The 19,494-nt window shown below is 41.9% G+C and overlaps 1 protein-coding gene across 1 annotated transcript in view; it reads left to right on the top strand.

Moving 5' to 3' along the window:
- Window positions 1-14,195, top strand: part of CFTR (CF transmembrane conductance regulator) — a 143,957-nt gene extending 129,762 nt beyond the window's left edge. The window contains exons 24-27 of the mRNA XM_075929158.2: window positions 247-336; window positions 6,770-6,942; window positions 9,934-10,039; window positions 12,606-14,195. Of these exons, the coding sequence (XP_075785273.2) occupies window positions 247-336; window positions 6,770-6,942; window positions 9,934-10,039; window positions 12,606-12,812 (576 nt within the window). The 3' untranslated portion in view covers window positions 12,813-14,195. The remainder of the gene's footprint in view (window positions 1-246; window positions 337-6,769; window positions 6,943-9,933; window positions 10,040-12,605) is intronic.
- The last annotated feature ends 5,299 nt before the right edge of the window (window positions 14,196-19,494 follow it).

Here is a 19,494-nt window from a genome sequence, read left to right as displayed (position 1 = left end):
TAATATTTTAAAATACATTGTCGATTTCAAAGCACAAAGTTATTTTGAAATGAAAAAAGTTTTGTTCCAAAAATGTCAAAATGGGATAGTTTGATATTTTCAAATTTTTATTCTTTCTAAAATGAATGTCAAAACAGTTTTGTCAAACAAATTTTAATTAAAACATTTGACAGTTTTTGCCCTCACCATCCTTACTTTGATTTGCCATGCAGTTTTAAATTTCTTATTTATTATGTACTTCCACAGAAAGTGTTTATATTTTCTGGGTCTTTTCGGAAAAACTTGGATCCTTATGGACAATGGAGTGATGAAGAATTATGGAAAGTTGCAGATGAGGTAAAGCTGTTTTTGTGTTATGCAAATAGTATTGATGAACAACTTCCCTATAATCTAGGGAGTTACAGTGGGAAGAAATTTAGCCCAATAACTATACAATTATTATGTATGTAGCATGACATATAATATGATGCTAAAAAAAACTGAAGAGAGATTTAGAAATGTGTAGAATTATCCTTACTTCTTGCTCTTTAAAAAAAAGTGTTTTACATTATCAGACCATGTCTGGCCATCGGTGTACAGTCTTTAAAGTAAGTTATTTGCACAGACATGTTTATAGGGAGATCATGGACAACATATAGCCCACTCCATGTAAACTGGAGTTTAAGTAGTAAGCAGATGATACTTCTTTTTCTATCAGTGGCCACATCCTGTAGGTGCAACCAATGTGTAAACTGCATATATCCTCATCAATACCGGATTATTCAAAGCTCAGCCCCAGTAAGGAGAGTCTAAATAGATTTTGGGTTCTTCCCTCACACACACCGTCTTTATGTATTTTCTCATTAAAATCCTAACCTCTTCTTTTCGCCTTCCAAACCTCTAAAAATAGTTAGACTTGGTTATTGTCTATATGCAGTTCAGAACTGTCTATAGATGTTAAGTATGCCGTTATTATTCAGTTTCTGACTTAACAACAGTAATAAAAAATGTAGTTTGAGTGTTCATATTGTGTTACATTTACATAGTGTCTTAGAAACAAAACACAGAGAAAGGTTAATACCTTGCTTATTACCCAACAAAGCTGCTTTTGGCAAAGCTAAATAGAGGAAAACATTAATAAAACTTGCATAGAACACAGTCCGAGTACTCTGATCTATTATTTAGCATAGGTAAGGTTTCAGGATGTGGCTCTGCTGGATGACCCAGCAAGAAACACAGATGAGGAAGTTCATTTAGAAAATTCATTGCACCATTTATCATTCTGTTGTTTTTCCAGTCATATTAAAATGTCACTAGACAACAATTTTCAACCAGACTATTTCAAGATGAACTATAAAGCTGGCATGAAAAGCATCCTAGAGGGATCTCATATCCCAACTATGGGAGCCAGCCTTGAGAGTAAGAATTGAAGATGTGTGTTCAGCCTAGTAATAAGTTTTAAACTAATCTTTATTAAAAAAAAATGTTCAGTCAGTGCAATTCCCTAGCATTTCTTGGCTTAGTAAAAGACCCAGAATGTACCACTTTGTGACATCACTCCTTTCAATACTTACATGCAGTTTATGTCATGGAAAGATGCATTCTGGCATGGTGTTAACTAGAAGTCCCATGGGAATTGGGGAAACAGTGGAGCTTTAGATTTGATTTTACCCAACAGGAAGAAATTGGTGGTTTTCTTGCTAAGTTGATGATTTGGTTATGTTCTTTCAAGCACCCCTGGATACATAAATCCATACATAAATTTTTAAATGGAAAACAGTTAATACAAAGTTCTCTCAACTAAAGATAAGCTTATATTATGCAAACTAGAGCTTCTCTCCTGCAAACACGTGTACATATTTAAATATATGCACGTGAATAGTGCATGTTTTTCTATTCATATATGAATTCTTACAGGATTGGACCCCAGATGAGCATGAGCAAAAAAAATCACAGTACTATAGAAATCAAAATATGCCCACTATCAACACTGTATTAAAATGGGAATAATGTACATAGAATATAAAAAGCTAGTCTCCCTCCTCCCCTCCATGTTTGAAAAATGCTTATCAGACCATGGTAGGAAGTGCCAACACTTCAAGATATGATAGCGGGGAAAAAAAGTGAAGCAAACCGCTCTGTGCATTTAACTTTCATTGTCTGACTGATTAATTTAGGGTACAGCATTGTCAATCCCCACAGTCTTCTTGCACCTTTATCAACACTAGTCTTTCCCTCCCTTGTTTCTGTGGCAACCTCAAAAAGCACAAGAGTCTGTGTCAAACATTAAGAGTCTCTCTTTCTCTCTCAGGGCCACACATCTAGTGCTTAGATTCAGTTGAAAAGGTATTAACTTCAGGATCTAGGCAGTAGTGGCCAACCTCTCTGGTCAAGCTCAGCTTTTGGGTAGTCAGCAACATACTTACATACAAATTGAGAGGAACATACAATTATACAACCCAGAAATAAGATGGACACATGCCAAGCACCTTTGAAACATAAGGAAGTCTTTCTCAGATGAGATTTTTGAACCTGCTTCCCCAAAGTTCTGCACATGTGTCATTTAATGTTGTTCAGAGAGGCTGCAAAGGAGCTCTGGTAGCACTGCACTTTGCACAGGCATAAGTAATGACTAAGGCTATTTGAGACAGGTGTGAATTTCTTGAGTTTAGGTGACCTCCATGACTTCCTTCCCCATGGCAGCATTCAGGCTGTTTGCCACCCACAAACTGCAGGGCTTCAGGCTTTGGTGATTTGTTTAGTGGCCAGGACTTGTCAATGACTTTTATTAAAAACATCCTGTGACTAAATCTTAGCCTTAGTGATAAGATACAAGGCAGTAGAGCGTTAGGCCCTGGCTCACTGTTCCCTTCAAAGAGAATACCAGCTCCTCCCATGAGCTCCTGATCATGTGATGAGTATCACCTGATTGCAGCACTTTTCAGGCGCTTCATTTATCTGCTCATACTGAACAATCTCTGGGGTTTACAAATGGCACCTTTACCCCCAAAGGCTCTTCAGTTAAGATGCAGGGCACTGCTCTGTTCCTATACCTTCTCTGGGTTTTTTTTCCCCCCACATGCTTGACAATTGGGGTGGACAGTCTTATGCCCAATAAAGTGCTCCTTTAAAGCTCAGAAGATTCTGTATGGTTCATTACATGCCCCCTTCCAACAGTTTATCCCTGCCTCTTGCTCGCTCAGTTCCCCTCCCCATCCCCAGTCATTATCAGTCTTTGCCTCCTTTTGTTTCTTCCCAGTCAGCCCTGCTCAGTCATGACCACCCTCAAACATGCCACCTGGTCACTGTCTCACCTGTACCATTCATCCCTTAGAATGGACAAGAGAGTCAGATAATCAGCAGCAGACAAATTCCTTCTTCCCTGAAGGTATGGCAGCTCTGGTATTGGTGCATAGTCTGCTGTCTTTCTCTCCCTGCCCACAAGGTCTACAACAGAAGGTTCTTGTTTTTATTTCCTCACATCCCAGAAAGAGAGAGCCAGGACTGTTCCTTGCCAGCCCCCTAGAAAGACTGTAGTGGAAGTTTCAGAAATACGCAGTAGGAGTTGGGTTGAAACTACAGCTGATCAGAATTTTTTTGTCTCTCCCTGGAAAATTCTGACAAAAATGATGGGGGATGAGCCCACTTACATCAAAATTTTCAGTAGTAAATTGAATGTTTATTTCTAAGTGAAAATTTTGGTTTTCAAATGGAAAAAAACATTTTAAAACATAATTTGATCTATTGAGACATGCAGACACTATGAACATTTTAGTTTGCTCAAAAACAATGTTTCTGTCACTCATATTTGAAAGTTTTCAAGCATGAGTAGCTGAGAGGGAATAGCAATCTTGGCTCGCCTCACTTAGTCTGTTTGGAGCCTGTGCCTCCCAGGCATGGGACACTGCTCCCACTGTTGAATAGACAAGCAAATTCTAGTGTGGTTTTTGGGAGGGGGAGGGGGATTGTGTGTATGTGTGTGTTGAGAATTTCTTCTCTAGGTACAAAGAAGGAGATTTAAGATTTAGTCCTTTTTATAATACTAGAAGAATTTTTATTTTAAAGTGTGTATTATTAGGAAGTAGGGACCATCTGGAATATACCATAATGAGTCAGGAAAGCCCCTTTAAGAAAAAAAACCCTTTATACCACAGTTTTTCAATTTATTATTTTAGATACCAATATATATCTAAAAAAGAACTGTTAGACTCCCATTTTGATTTAAAAGAACCCAGGATTGATCTGATTGTGTATGGACTCTGTGCTCCCTTGAAAGCTATGGTTTGTTAGTGAATGCTAACAGCTGGTGTGACCTGGGGAGAATGGCGTAAAAAAAATTGTTACCTTTTTCTGGATTAAATGCGTGTGCTCCACTTGTAATGCTGCAGGTTGTAATGAGGACATTCAGCAGCTACTGCAGAACTTAATAACACCTTTTGCAGCTCACCTTTAAGATCAAGAGACTAGGTTCACAATGGTACTTTGATGTTGTAAAGCTGAGTGTTGCAATGCCTAATTTGCCCTAGAATTCACAAAACCTGAGTTAGGTGGCTAAGCTTCAGATACAGTACAGGGGGAGAGACTGCTTTCCACTTAGCATGCTGGGTTTTGTGAATCTCATTCCAAAGTACCAAACTAAGCTAGCCTATGATTAAGGCTGACAACAGGAGTGAATGCTAAACCCTGCTCCTTTCTTAGAGCTAGGCATCAAATCTAGGCTGCAGGAGGTACCTAAATTGGCTGGCAAGTCTCAGCAGAGGACCCTCTTTAGCATGAGGCATCTGATCCAAAGCTTCAGTGTGATTCAGTGCAAAACCACAGGTGCCTACCAAGTGCAGATGAAATTTTGTGAACTGCACTGAAGCCTAAAACTTTGATGAAAAACTTTTACAGTCCATTGGGCAAAGCACCTGAGAATGCACTCCAATTCCTTCTCCTTATCAAGTTAAAAGGGGCTTTGAACTAATGGGCTCTTACAACCAAGATCAGTACCCTAGCCTAAGAATTTCTGTAGTTTAAGTCAAAGTATGGAATGACTAAGTTCGAACACTTCACTGTGGTGGTAGCCCAATGTTCTAGCAGCATCATGTTACAGTGCTATGCAAGTTCTATAAGCCAAATTTCACTCTGTCACATTTGTGCAACTGCATCAGTATGAAGAGATCTACAAGAATATGCATTAGAACAAAATTTGGCCTTGTGACTAGTGCAGACATTGTTTTAAAGGGAAAGTATCCTTTCTAGAGTCTGTTTATTGTATAATTGGCTCAGTTGGCTCGCTCAGACAGTGAGGGTGTGTCTACACAGCACCGTAACTAGAAAAAAGATACGCAATTTGAGCTAAGCAAATTACATATCTTATTTCAATGCTATTTAGAAATAGTTTATTTAGTCATTTGGCGCTGTCTACACAGTGCCAAATTTCGAAATAAAGTGCTATTCTGAAATATCCCTTGTGTCTTGTAGAATGAGGTTTACAGGGATGTTGGAATAGTGAGCCCAAAATAATGGGCTTGCTGTGAAGACGTGGGATAGCTATTTCAGGATACTCCAGTATCCTGAAATAGCGTTGCAGTGTAGACATACTCTGAGTGACATAGTTGAGGAGTGAAAAAGTGATGAGTGCCTTCATACAGTTGGTATGCTGCTGAACCCCCCCCCCCCACCAAACCAAACAGCCAACTGAATTCTTCAGACCTTCTTCATCTGGGCTTAGGCATTTTGCTTTACTGGAGCTCCTATGTTAGATGAGAAGGAAGTGGATTTGGAATTCTTCCTGCCTTGTGATTCAGAATTAAAATTAGTTGCAAAATTTCAAATTGCTTTTGCAAAGTCAGTTTATGCCTTTTATAACTACTGTTTTCAGTTTTACTGCAAGTTAACTTGTGGCATATCTTATCATAATACAATAATGTACATTGTTGAGTTTTGGATTTCACAAAAGCAGTTGGTAAGATAAAAATTTCTGAGATGATGCCCCTAAAAGATTGTCCAGGCCAAAGACTGCAGTGAATCTAGGCTTTTTGAGGAAACAAGCTAAAATATTTCATAGTGGGATACAGAATTGATTTAACTCCAAGAGGGAAAAGAAGCACCCCAGAACACAAATGGAAGGCAATTCAGTTGCCCTTGAATTCCAGTTTGATGCAAAAAATTTTACAGTCTGTAGGGCAAATTCTTATCCCATTTGGACCAAGACTCACAGTGCTCCGAGAGCAGATGGTGATGCCAGAAGTATTTTACTAAATACACAGAATTCGAGATATGTAGCTTTCTTACCATCTTTCAGACAAGGGAAGAAGTAAATGAAAGTGGTCTCAAAGCCATGGTTACAACTGCTCTGGAGATCTTTATTATTTTTCTCCTGGTGTAGTGCACTGTGTGAGAAATCTGCTTCTTGTAACTAAGGAACCCTGACTGCTTTTGGAAACATCTTCCCTCGGCATTACTGATGACGCACATCACAACTGAATAAAAGAGCTGCTTTCATTTTAGACTGTTAAGTCAGAACGTTTTGGTCAAAACACCAAATTTCATTATGTCTTACAAGCAAATAACTCTACCTCTCATGTTCTGACAGTGTTCAGTCTGACGTAGAAATGTACGATCTTTCACGTCTTCCAACTCTTTGTTTTGGATACTTTTATATCCAGGACTCTCATTGCTTCAGTTCACATTTTCTGTTCAGTTTCAGAATCAAAAGACAGAAAAGGATGGGGTGCTGTAAAAAACTGCCAGCAGCACCAATTTCTGTTATACAGCTTTCTGCTTTGATTTTTATCTCCTACAGGTTGGACTGAAGTCTGTAATAGAGCATTTTCCAGGCCAGCTTGATTTTGTTCTTCTAGATGGTGGCTGTGTCCTCAGCCATGGGCACAAACAATTGATGTGTCTTGCCAGATCAGTTCTCAGTAAAGCTAAAATTCTGCTGCTTGATGAACCAAGTGCTCATCTTGATCCTATGTAAGTTTTCCTGATTCTTTACTATATTCCAGTGTGAGATTGGGAAGCCAATGAGGCAAGCAGGACAGAGAAAGTTATTTTGTCACAGTTTTAGTCATTTTTAGGGTACATTCCTGAAAGGATGATATGTAAATTATACTGTCCCCGTAGCTACCCTGGGAGGCATTGTGCATTACAGGCTGTCCTGCCCATGCTTTCTTTTTGCTCCAGGAAGATTAATAATTTACAGGTGACCTGTATCAGTGGTAAATTACAACCCCTGCATTGAGCTCAGCTACTCTTCCAGGGTGTGTATGGTAGACAGCAAGTATCATCCCTACTTTTCTCTGCTCAGCTGTTCCAAGCAGAAAGTAAGTAGGCAAGTATCCTCACTTACTGCTGCACATTCAGAAGGTCTGGGTACTCCGCAAAGTTTTTACACCACCCTCGTGTTGGTGTACAATTCAAATCACAATTAACCACTTAATAAAGTATTTACAGCTTACTTCAAAGGGTACTAACACCACATCTGGGATATAGGTACATTATACGTGTGGGGAAACTAACACAGAAGGCCAAATTCATCCTAATATAGGAGTATAACTCCATTAACTACATGAGGTCTCAATTTGACCCAAAGAGTTAAGCAAATTGACTGAGTCCACAAAGCAAGTCAGTATCACAACTAGGTTTAGAAACCCAGGAATTCTGGCTGCTAGCCCTATGCTCAATACGCAAGACCACATTACTGTTGATTACTAATTATTATTTCCAGCACAGTAGCAACTAGAGGGCAAGGCCTCATTAAGCTAGTTAATGTACAAACACATAACACAGACAATCCCTGCCCCAAAGCATTTACAATATAAGTGGAAGGCTACAGTGATCTAGCAAACGGATGGGAGGGAACACAAGGAAACGATGAGACAACTGCCTGGAATGAACTCCCATTTTAGCATTTTATAACTCACCAATAAAAACAGGTGATCTTTTGGCTGAAACTTAAAACAATATTGCTTCCAGAGCAAAATCTACAATATTTGGTTAAAAATTCACTGAGGCTAGAGCAAGGGATTAAAAAAAGGAGAGAGAATTCCTATAGTGAATTCATTCACTATATCACCACTTGACTATTGTAAGCTGTGTCTACATTGGCATGATCTTGCACAAATACTCTTTAACGCAAGAGTTCTTGCATTAAAGTATTTGCGCAAGACAGCATCTACACTGGCATGTACTTTTGCGCAAGAGATGTGCAAGAAAGCTTCAATGGCCATTTTAGCCATCGGGCTTTCTTGCACAAGAAATTCATGTTGCCTGTCTACACTGGCCTCTTGCAAAAGAACAGTTGCGCAAGAGGGTTTATTCCTGAGTGGGAGCATCATAGTTCTTGCACAAGAAACACTGATTTCACACATTAGAACGTCAGTGTTCTTGCGCAAGAACTCCCCGCCAGTGTAGACAGGCAGCATGTTTTGCGCAAAAGCGGCTGCTTTGGCGCAAGATCGCACCAATGTAGACACAGCCTAACAGTGTCTTTTACTGGTTTGAAATAAAATTATTTTCCGCCTATAAAAAAACAGTGACTGTACATAAAAAATACATCTTTTTTGTTTCTTATTACATTGTAAATCTCTTTCTCTTATAATAGCAGCTAGGGCTGTCAAGTGATTTAAAAAATTAATCATGATTAATCGCACCGTTAAACAATAATAAGACTCCAGCTGACCCTGGGCTCCAAGTTGGGCTGCCCCTTTGAAACACCTCTGCAGTGATTCAGAGGGGCAGCATCGTGGGAGCCCGGGATCAACTGTGGGGTGCTGCCCCTTTAAAACACCATGGTTTCAAAGGGACACCACTGCAGGGAGCCCGGGGTCAGTTGGGGACTCCAGCTGATTCTGGGCTCCCACTGTGCTGCCCCTTTGAAATGCCCTAGTGGCGTGATTAATCACTGCAGAAACGCTTGTGATTAATGCATTTAAAAAATTAACGCATTAATTGTGCTCTGCGTTAATCACAGGCATTAATGCACATTGACAGCCCTAATAGCAACCATTTTTGGATGCAATTCTCAGGAACTGCACACCTGAGACAGCACTTGGTAGAGATATTAATGCCTTAGACATTGTACACTGGTGCATGAGAAAAACTGCAGGCCAAAGATTACACATTGATGCCTTTTCAAGGTCCAGAGACTTAAAAAGTCAGTAATTGTCAGTGTGTGTGAGTACAAAACATGGTTAGCACTAATTCCATCTCTCATTATTTTAATAGCTTGATGACCCAAGTGAGCGTTTGGTGGTGGCCCAACTGCAAACCATCCCGCAGCATTGAGCAATGTTATCGTGCAGTTCTCAGAAACACCACTGAGGGTGTCTACCTTGCAGTTAGACACTGGCACATGACCTGTGCCAGTTGACTTGGGCTGAGGGGCTGTTTAATTGTGTTGTAGACATTCTGGCTAGGGCTGCAGCCAAGCTCTGGGATCCTCCCACAGGGTATGCTGCAATTAAATAGCCCTGAAGTCCAAGCTTCATGAGCCTGAGTCAGCTGGCATGAACCAGACATATGTTTCAAATTGCAGTGGGGAATACTCTGAGTGTGGCACTTCATATAGGTACACAACACACATTTATTTATACACTGAACTGAGAAAATCATGGGCCTAACTAAAAATTGCTGCTGTTTTGGACGGAAAATGAACTAGTTCAACTCATTTCTACTTAAGACAGAGAAATAGGGGAATTACCCCATAATAGTGATAATAATGGATAGCATATATACTAAAAGGGACATCATAAATTTCTACGCACATCTTAGAATTATAAAAATGTGTTAAAATTTAATTACAACTTAAAATTTATAATTAACTGTAGCAGGAATATAATTTTGTATCATTCTAAATCTTTACAAGGTGTAGCTCAGTATCAAAAGGCTAAAAATTTATAATCTTCTTAAAATGGGCCAATTTCTGTATAACATTGTACATGTCCAAATTATTTTCCTTTTCAGAGCTTTCCAGGTGATTAGAAAAACTCTCAAGCATGCATTTGCAAACTGTACAGTAATACTCTCAGAACACAGACTAGAAGCAATGTTGGAATGTCAGCAATTTTTGGTGAGTGTTGTTTTTTTTAAACTGATGTCCTTATAATTAGTAGAGATGGACTTTGCACAATATTTTAAGTAACTCTTCTATCACTACATTAGTCACATCTGCTGTCCAGAGTTGGTTCAAATACCTGGTGCCTTCTTTATGCTAATTGTCTTGAAGTGCTTGAGAATTGTTATCATATTGTACATGGAATCATAGAACTGAAAGGGACCTCAAGAGATCAAGTCCAGTCCCCTCCCCTCACAGCAGGATTAAGCACCATCTAGCTCATCCCTGATAGATGTCTGTCCAGCCTGCTCTTAAATATCTCCAGTGATGGAGATTCCACAACCTCCCTAGGCAAGTTATTCCAGTGTTTCACCACCCTGACAGTTAGGAAGTTTTTCCTAATGTCCAACCTAAACCTCCCTTGCTGAAGTTTAAGCCCATTGCTTCTTGTCCTAGCCTCAGAGGCCAAGGATACAATTTTTCTCCCTCCTCCTTGTAACACCCTTTTCGATACTTAAAAGCTGCTATCATGTCCCCGCAGTCCTCTCTATTCTAAACTAAACAAGTCCAATTCCTTCAGTCTTCCCTCATAACTCATGTTTTCTAGACCTTCAGTCATTTCTGTTGATCTTCTCTGAACCTTCTCCACATCTTTCTTGAAATGTGGTGCCCAGAATTAGACACAATACTCCAATGAGGTCTAATCAGTGGAGAGTAGAGCTGAAGTATTACTTCTCGTGTCTTGCATGGGTTATTGCATTCTAGAATCGTGTTTACTTTTTTGCAAGTGTCACAGTCCTGACTCATATTTAGCTTGTGGTCCACTATGACCCCTACTTCTCTTTCTGCAGTACTCCTTCCTAGACAGTCGCTTCCCATTCTGTATGTGTGAAACTGATTGTTCCTTCCTAAGCAGAGAACTTTGCCTTTGTCCTTAAGAAGCATACTCTGTATGCTATCCTCTAAATCATTGATGAGGATATTGAATAGAACTGGTCCCAAAATAGATCCCTGTGGAACCCCACTTGTTATGCCCTTCCAGCATGACTGTGAACCATTTTTAACTACTCTCTAAGAATTTTTATCCAGACAGTTATGCTCAGAGAGTAAGCTATTTTAATATTTCTTTTGCTAGCATATAACTCAGAATATTTTCCTCCATATACATTTGGTTAAGTGTATGGTTTTCTCTTTTAATTATAGCAATTGTATAGTTGCATTGCTATAGAATTGGGTAGCAAAAATGTAATCTAAAATGGAAGTGGATTAATGGGATCCTTTTGAAACACTGTTATACTTTATACTGAACTATATGCTCATGTAAAAGAAGGAGTTCTTTGCATAGAACATTGTGGAATCTGATTTATTAAGGTCCTGTCTAGTTATACATATTAATTCACAAACAAAAACCTTCTAACACATGGTTAAAATGTATTTCAGTGTTATCAGGTAACACCTGATTCTTTCCAAACATTTGAGAACTATTTAAATTTTTTAAAAATGAGACTATTTGGAAATGAAAAGATAAGGGATCCAGTCAGTTCCCCAACTACCACTACCATCTATCCAATATACATCATATACCTACTCATATCTTTGCCCGCTCATCTTGCCCTGTGCTGGAAATATACTCTAACAAGTCCACATGATCTGAATTGAAGAAGATGGGGTATTGGAGTGTGGAGAAAGAGTGGTTTTGATCCACACTGAAATATTAAGGCTCAAAGTTTTATAACTTGGTGTTTATAACCTATTAAAACTTGACATGGGTAAAATGTGGTGCTTTCCCCTATTCTTCTCCATGCTCCTGCTAACCCAAATACATTCCAGGATGTACCTGGGTGCAAAAGATGAAGCCTAAGCTCAGTGTAGATATGGTTATGTCAACAGAAGAATGCTTCCATTGACACAGCTAATTTTGTAGGGAGAGGTGGTGTTTCTACAGATGGAAACATTCCTTCCATTGGCATAGGCTATGCCTGCATTACAGGGTTATGCTGACATAATTACACTGACAAAGCTGTTCCAGTATAGCCTCTGAGGTGTACACAGCTTGAATTTGAGAAGGGAAAGCCCTCCCCCTGGGTTCCCTTCCTCTAGCCTTCTAGTGCTTTGTCTTATATTCCCCTGGTTAGCCCCTTCCTTGCTTATCTTCAAGTGGATTTATTGTATTATGAAGCTCTTTATAATATAACTCTTTGTAATTCTATCATGAATGCCACCTGGATTTTTTCAGTCCCCATCAAAATATCAGAAGTCATTTCTCAGTAATGCTGATAAAATAAAACATATTTGGGGATTTAGGTCTCACATTTTATAAGTGAGCTAAAAAGAGAAAAAAAAAAGAACAATTTTTCAAATTGAGTGCCAGGAATATTTCCCAAATATTTTTCTGAATTATAACGAAAATTAGTCATTTGACATTTCAGACTACATAGAATCAACTTTTTTTCTCTTTTCCCAATGTAAGTTCTTGAAGTTCTCCTTCTGTCAATCTGTGCCAGCTTGTTTGCTAATTTAGCAAACTGAATTCTAGCAACATTATTGATATAGGTCTAACTGATTAAATATGTTTAATTAGGTAATAGAAGAGAATAAAGTGAGGCAATACGAGTCAATCCAGAAGCTGCTGATTGAAAAGAATTCCTTCAGGCAGGCTATCAGCTACTCCGATCGCCTTAAGCTTTTCCCACTACACCGCAGGAATTCAAGCAAGCGCAAGTCAAGACCCAAAATCAGTGCCTTGCAGGAAGAGACAGAAGAAGAAGTGCAAGAGACCAGGCTGTAAGAATGGGTGGACATGCTTCCTCTTAACCGTTGGAGTGGGACATGGGGGAATACAAATTACCATACCTCAAAAACATGAGACGCATGACCAGTACCACTGAAATCGCAGGAACACGCACAGATTTAGACTTTCAGGAGGCATCAGATACAGCTCACTAAATGACATTTATGGAAGTGGCTGCCCTCCAATGGTCAATTGTATGTGAGGCATTGCATATCCTTGAAGATTTACCACTCGTTCTGGTAAGCCAGGCTTCCATGTAAAAGCTGCTTTATTCTGGAACAAAACTAGATCATGTGCAGAGGTAGGAGCTTTTTTAGATCAACTTAATCATTTCATAAAATTTTTAAAAATGTTGTTGACGTGTGTTTGGAAAGAGGGGAAGGTGGCAGAGGAGGAATGTTAAACCCAAGGTTAATGGAAAACACTAAAATGAAAAAAAGGTACAATGGTAGTTTTGCACCTGTGACCCACTCAGAATATTTCCTCCTACTCATTCTTCATGCACTTACTGTATCTCAACACTGCCGAAAAGGGAAATATCCTTTCACAACACCGCACAGCTCCAAGCATACAAGTGAGAATGAAGGAAAAAGAGGATGTTGGCTTTCAAGCTGCTCAACATATGTCCTCCCTCAGCAGTTAAACGATTATCATGGGAGTTAATATTTCCCTTTTGGAATCTAGGAGACTTGCAAAATCTTACTGGATGACTGCATGTTAATATGGGCAGTCCAATTGGAGTAAATGGCAGGACAGCCAGCTGCTGAAGAGTTATATTCTGTGTGGTTAGGTCAGACACCTTTAATGCTTTTTATCACAGTTTGTATAAATAACAAAAACTTTGAACTAGACTTAATAATGAAATCAGGTTTTATATGCATCTGTTTTGCTGTTTTCAGATGCAACTGAACTTTTCTCTAGAATATTTATTTTAATATTGTTGCAAACACTTATTACGAGGATGCTGTATTTTAAGAGTGATTAGGCACTATAAAGAAAAATATATTTGTATAAAGAGAATTTTTATATTTGAAACATATCCTTTTTATGCTACTAGTCCTTTTTTATTGCATGTTAGAGTAAAACTGAAAAAAAGACAGTAGCCCAGAGACATTTCTAGTAGCATCCAGAGTCATCTTTATTGGTGTGCATGGAAGCTGTCTAGAAAGACAAGTGTGTCAGGCTTCTATTTAAATAAATCTCTCTGAACTCAAACTGCTATGTAACAAATCATGGTAGTTGCAACAGAAATGTTCTGCTGCTGCTACTAAGTGAACACTGCCTACCAAACAAAATGCATTTAATTTTTTTATTCTATTTATTACCAAAGTAGACAACATTACATACATTATGTCAATAAAATTAAGGCTTTGTGTACAATTCCATTGTTTTGTTTTGTTTGTTAAAAAGACCATTCTATTATATATTTCCTTGTGGGCTTTATGGCTCATGGTTTCTAAGCTAAATGCAGCTGTATAAATGTCTCTAGAAACAGTGTTGATTTTTCTAAACCCTTTTAAACTGAGATGTTCTTTCTAGTAAGGTCACAAACAGCAATCCCTATATCACTGCTAAGGGAAGTTGCATGTACTTACAACAATTCAAAGTTCCTTACAAAAATGTGTAGTTTCCCCTGGGCACAAACTTATTTGTGAAATGTTCTTTTGGATCTGCTGACCGTTATTATGACTAGAGCAGGGTGAAATTTTTTGGCTAATTTTTTTTTCATCATTAAGAATGGTCATAGTGGTCAGACAAGAGTTGGGATATGGAATGGTTAACTGGGAAGCATCCCCTAGTCTGGGTGAGGAAATGTCTACACTGCGGAGTTTTTTTGGAAAAATGGCCATTTTTCTGAAAAAAATTGAGTTACATCCACACAGCAATCACATTCTTTCGAAAAAAAGTTAAAAGACCAGAGGATTTTTTCTGGCAGCTATAAACCTCTTTCTATGAGGAAGAATGCTTTTTCTGAAAGAGCTCTTTCAGAAAAAGGCATGTGTAGACGAGGAAGAGGGTTTTCTTTTGAAAGAAGAGGCCGTCAGGAAATAACACAGGTGCCCTGGTGGCCACTCCATCCAAAGTAATCACAACTCTATAGTTCCTGTCTCCTGGCACCTCTTAAAGCTACAGGCACCCTGGACAAGCCTTGTGGCAGGAAGCCGGCCTGAGATCAGCACCCTGACCATGCAGCTGTCCCTGCCACAGGCCTTCTGACCCATGGCACAACCACAAGCCTCCCGAGACCTCCCTGGCTCTCGCAGGGAACACAACCAGGGCTCCCAGGACCCACCGAGGGGTTCCAAGTGGCGGGCACCCTTGTGATCTGGCACAGAGATCCTGCTCAGGAGACACTACAGGATCTCCGCTCCACTTGCCACAATATGAACATTTATGGCTGGATGGCCAAGTCCCTGGCAGAGCGGGGACACCTACTCCGGACCTTGAAACAGGTCTGGAGTAAGGTGAAGGAGCTCCGCCAGGGATAAATGAGGGCCAGAGAGCACAGGTCAGGCTCTGGGGCAGGACCCCACACCCGCCCCTACTTCACCGAGCTGCACCAGATCCTGGAGGGTGAGGAAGCCCTTTCCCCATCCCTATTGTGGATCTGGGCTCAAGATGCCCAGTATTGCCCGCCAGGAGGTCACAGAGGACGACAAGGATGAGGGACAGTGGCCACAGTGACGACATGGCCACAGTGACGCTGTCCTTGTAGCCAGTTGCTGTGAGCCAGGATGTGTCCCAGACATCGTCTGATGCTGGGGAGGGATCTTCAGGTAAGTGCTCTCAGTTTGTCTCACACACAGGGCGGGGGAGGCGGGCGCAGGGCAGGAGGGGTGTGAGCGTCACTCAGCCTGCTCAGGTTGGACATCATGTTGCAGTCCGTGCATGTGGAATCACATGCAGCGTTATTGTGTGCCATGTGGACTCAACAGGCAGCCCCTCAGCCCACCCAGGCTCCCACTCTCAGGCTCAGGGGAGGCCACACACAAGTCTGGCCCCAGAGAGGGGGATACCCTCCCACCACCAGACACCGTTAGAAGAAGGCTAGCCACAATGGTGCAGGCACAGGCCCCGACACCCCAAGGAGTGCCACACCCAGCACACGGGCATGCCTGCACATGCAAGGCATCACCCGCTCCCACCGACAGCGCCTCAAGGCGCAGGTGTGTGTACGGGCCCCAGAGAGGACCAGGCTGCTCCCAGCTCCTCTGCTGCCCAGGGGATCCCATTGTGGCCAGACACTTCCCTTGCCTGCTTGTCCATGGGGGAAGGAGGGAAGCAGCCAGCATGGTTCCCTGGGCACCTCAGAGCTCCTGTGACGCAGGGCCTGTTGTGCAGGCTATATATGGCCTTGCTCCTGGGACATCCCCCTCCTCTGGCTGAGGACTGTAAGTCGCTACTCACAGAGGAAGGCATGGCCTCAAGGACAGTGTCTGCATGGATCCGCCTCTCCCTCTTTTTATTCTCCTCAGGCAGACCAGTTGGGACTGAGGGGTAAGCCATGCCACCTGAGCCAGCTGCCTGACCCCGGGGGACCGAAAGTGCTCCAGGGTCCAGAAGGAGCTGATGAGGCAGCAGACCCTGGCACAGAAGGTCCAGGAGAACGCAGAGTGGCGGACTCGCATGTGGAACCAGCTCATGCGACAGGGCAATAACGTGTGCCATGATGCAGGAAATGTTGGCACACCCAGCTGCTCTCCCTGCTCCTGCCTACTACCCTCCTGCCCCCCAACTATGCCCATTCCCCCTCCCCGAGTGATGCCTCTGCTCCCTCTCCAAGCAATGCCCATGCTCGGTCCCTCTTCCCCCTCTCCTCCCTACTCCCTGTGGTCCCAGGATCCATCCAACCCCAAGTTCAACGAGGTCCCCGCACCCAAGGTGGGAAATCCAGCTACCCACCACACCACTGTCAACTCTGAGGTCCCCTCTCGCTCCCCAGCTTTTTTAAATGAAAGATAAATAGACAGTTTGTTCTGTTAAAATACAAACAGGTGTCTTTATTCTGAAGTTAGGGAAGGGGTGAATGGAGGGTTTGTGGTGGGAAAGGGATATTGGAACAAGCCAGAATAAAGACCTTAGTGGGGATGTCCTGGGGAGAGTTACTGGGTTCCGCAGCTGCCTGAAGTCCCTCCCTTCTCAGCCAGCCTCTGCCCCAAACCCCAGTAGGAAGGCCTCCCTCTTCCTCTCCACAATGTTGTGGAGGACACAACATGGCAACACCACCTCGGGGATGTTGTGCTCCCCCACATCGAGGTGAGTCAGGAGACACCAGAAACACACCTTGAGGTGCCCAAAGGTGCATTCCACCTGCATCCTCACTCAGCTGAGGTGGGAGTTATACTGGTCCCTGCTGGGGTCCAGGTGGCCAGTATAGGGTTTCTTTATCCATGGCATGAGTGGTTAGGCTGAATCCCCCATGATGCACAGTGGCATCTGCACAGCCCCAACCACAAAGTCACGGCAGGGGAAGAATGAGCCCACCTCCAGCTTGCTGTAGAAGCTCAAGTTGCAAAAGACATGGGCATCGTGTGCCCTGCCCAAGCACCCACCAGAAATGTCCGTGAACTGTTCTTGGTGGTCGACCAGGGCCTGTAGCACTATTGAAAATAGCACTTGTGGTTGATAGATTGGGCTGCTCGATGTTCAGGTGCACAAATCCAGATGTAGTTCCCATCTGTGGCTCCACTGCAGTTTGGGAACCCCAGAGCAGCAAATCCAGCCACGATCGGGTCCATGTCTCCGAGGCGATGACCCTGCGTAGCAGGATGGAATTGATGGCCCTCAACCTGCAAAAGGAGACTGAAAAACCACACAAAACAGAGAATGAGAGGGTGTGCGTGAACCCTTGGGAGGTGCTTGCCCCTTCCCCCCAACATCCCAGGAACCACTGTATATGGGGTCACCTCCACAGCAGCAGGGCTGTGTGAGGGTGGGAGGGCACAACCCCCCCAGGGATTGGGGCTTCCCCTTCTCCCTTAGGCTCCCTCCAATCCCCGCTTTTCCCAGGTTCTCCCTTTTCCAGGGTGTCGTGTTGTTGGAGGGCAGGGGCGAGCCAGGCACACAGCTCCAAAAAGGTGACCTTCCGCATACAAAAGTTTTGGAGCCACTGCTGGTTGTCCCATCGCTCCATGACCAGCTGGTCCCACCAGTCCGAACTGGTGTCCGGCCTGCAAAAACGCCTCTCGACTGTGGTGTTCAGTTGCACGGGTCTTGCACCCACACACAGGGAGAGGATCTCAAGAATGAGCTTGGAGTCAAGTTTGTACAGGGGCAGAGAGGCAGCCTGCTCAAACTACTGCAGAAACTGCATCATGGCCATGTGGGGCAATCACATGCCATGGGGCAGCTCCAGCTCCATGGCACAAAGAAAAATGCTGTGGCGTCCAAAAAAGCTGGGCAAACAAAGCAGGCACTGAGAGAGCTTTGCTGTCCCTCGAAGAAGTAGCAAGTATGCAGGAGAAGCAGAGAAACGACTGTCCGGTGGGGAGAGAGGGGGAAGGTCCCTTTAAGCACGTCTCTGCTAGGCTCTGGCACCAGCACTCGGAAGCAACTGGTGAACTGATTCTGGATGACCTTATATGCAAGATAGTGTCCACACTGATTGGACACTATCTTTCGAAAAAAGCAAATCGCTTTTTCAATGCACTTTGGCAGTGTGGATGTGCTCTTTCAGAAGTTTTTCCGGAAGAGCTTCTTCCAAAAGAAGGCTGCAGCCTAGACATAGTCTCACTGTGCACTGGGTGAAGAAATACTTCCTTTTGTTTGTTTTAAATCTGTTACCTATTTATTTCATTTGGTGATGCCTATCTCTTGTGTTATGGCAGCAAGTAAATAATTTTTCCTTAATCTACTTTCTCCACACCGGCCATGACTTAATAGATCTCTATCATATCCCCTCTTAGTCTTCTCTTTTCTAAACTGACAATCCCAGTTTTATTAATCTGTCCTCATCTGGCAGCTGTTCGATCATTTTTGTTGCCTTTTCATTTTTGTCACCTAATCATTTTTGTTGCCTTTTCTGAACTTTTTCCAATGACCAGATATCTTTTTTGAGATGAGGTGACCATATCTGCATAAGGTATTCAAGATGTGTGTGCACCATGGATTTATACAGAGGCAATAAAATATTCTTTGTTATTCTCTATCCCTTTTGAAATGTTTCCTAATATTGTTTGTTTTTTTGACTGCTGCTGCACATTGAGTGGATGCTTTCAGAGAACTATCCACAGTGAGTCCAAGATCTTTTTCTTGAGTGGTAACAGCTAATTTAGTCCCCATAATTTAATACATGGAGTTGGGATTTTGTTTTCCAATCTGCATTACTTTGCATTTATCAGCAATAAAAAAATGTAGATACAAGTTGACCGAAACAATTCGTGAAAACAGTTGATTTCACTCATCTGTTTTGGTCAAACAAAAACAACAAATTCTGAAAAAATATAAACAATTTTGTTTTGAAAATGTTGAAACGAAAAAAAAAGTTGTTTCAGATTAAATTAATTTTTCAACTTTTTGATTTGCCAAAAAAATGTAACTTTCATTTTGTGTTGATCCAAAAGTTTTGGTACTGCAAAGGAACTAAAAAAGTCAGTTATTTGCACCACTTTTGATGTGACAATTTTGAATGCTTCTAAATGTACACCTCAGTGCCACCAGATGGTGCTGCAGAGCAACT

Source organism: Pelodiscus sinensis, chromosome 1 (assembly GCF_052426305.1).
Source record: "Pelodiscus sinensis isolate ZL-2025 chromosome 1, ASM5242630v1, whole genome shotgun sequence".
Taxonomy (NCBI): Eukaryota; Metazoa; Chordata; order Testudines; family Trionychidae; genus Pelodiscus; species Pelodiscus sinensis.
Note: the sequence above shows the minus strand (reverse complement) of the source record. Positions and strands in the feature narration are given on the sequence as shown.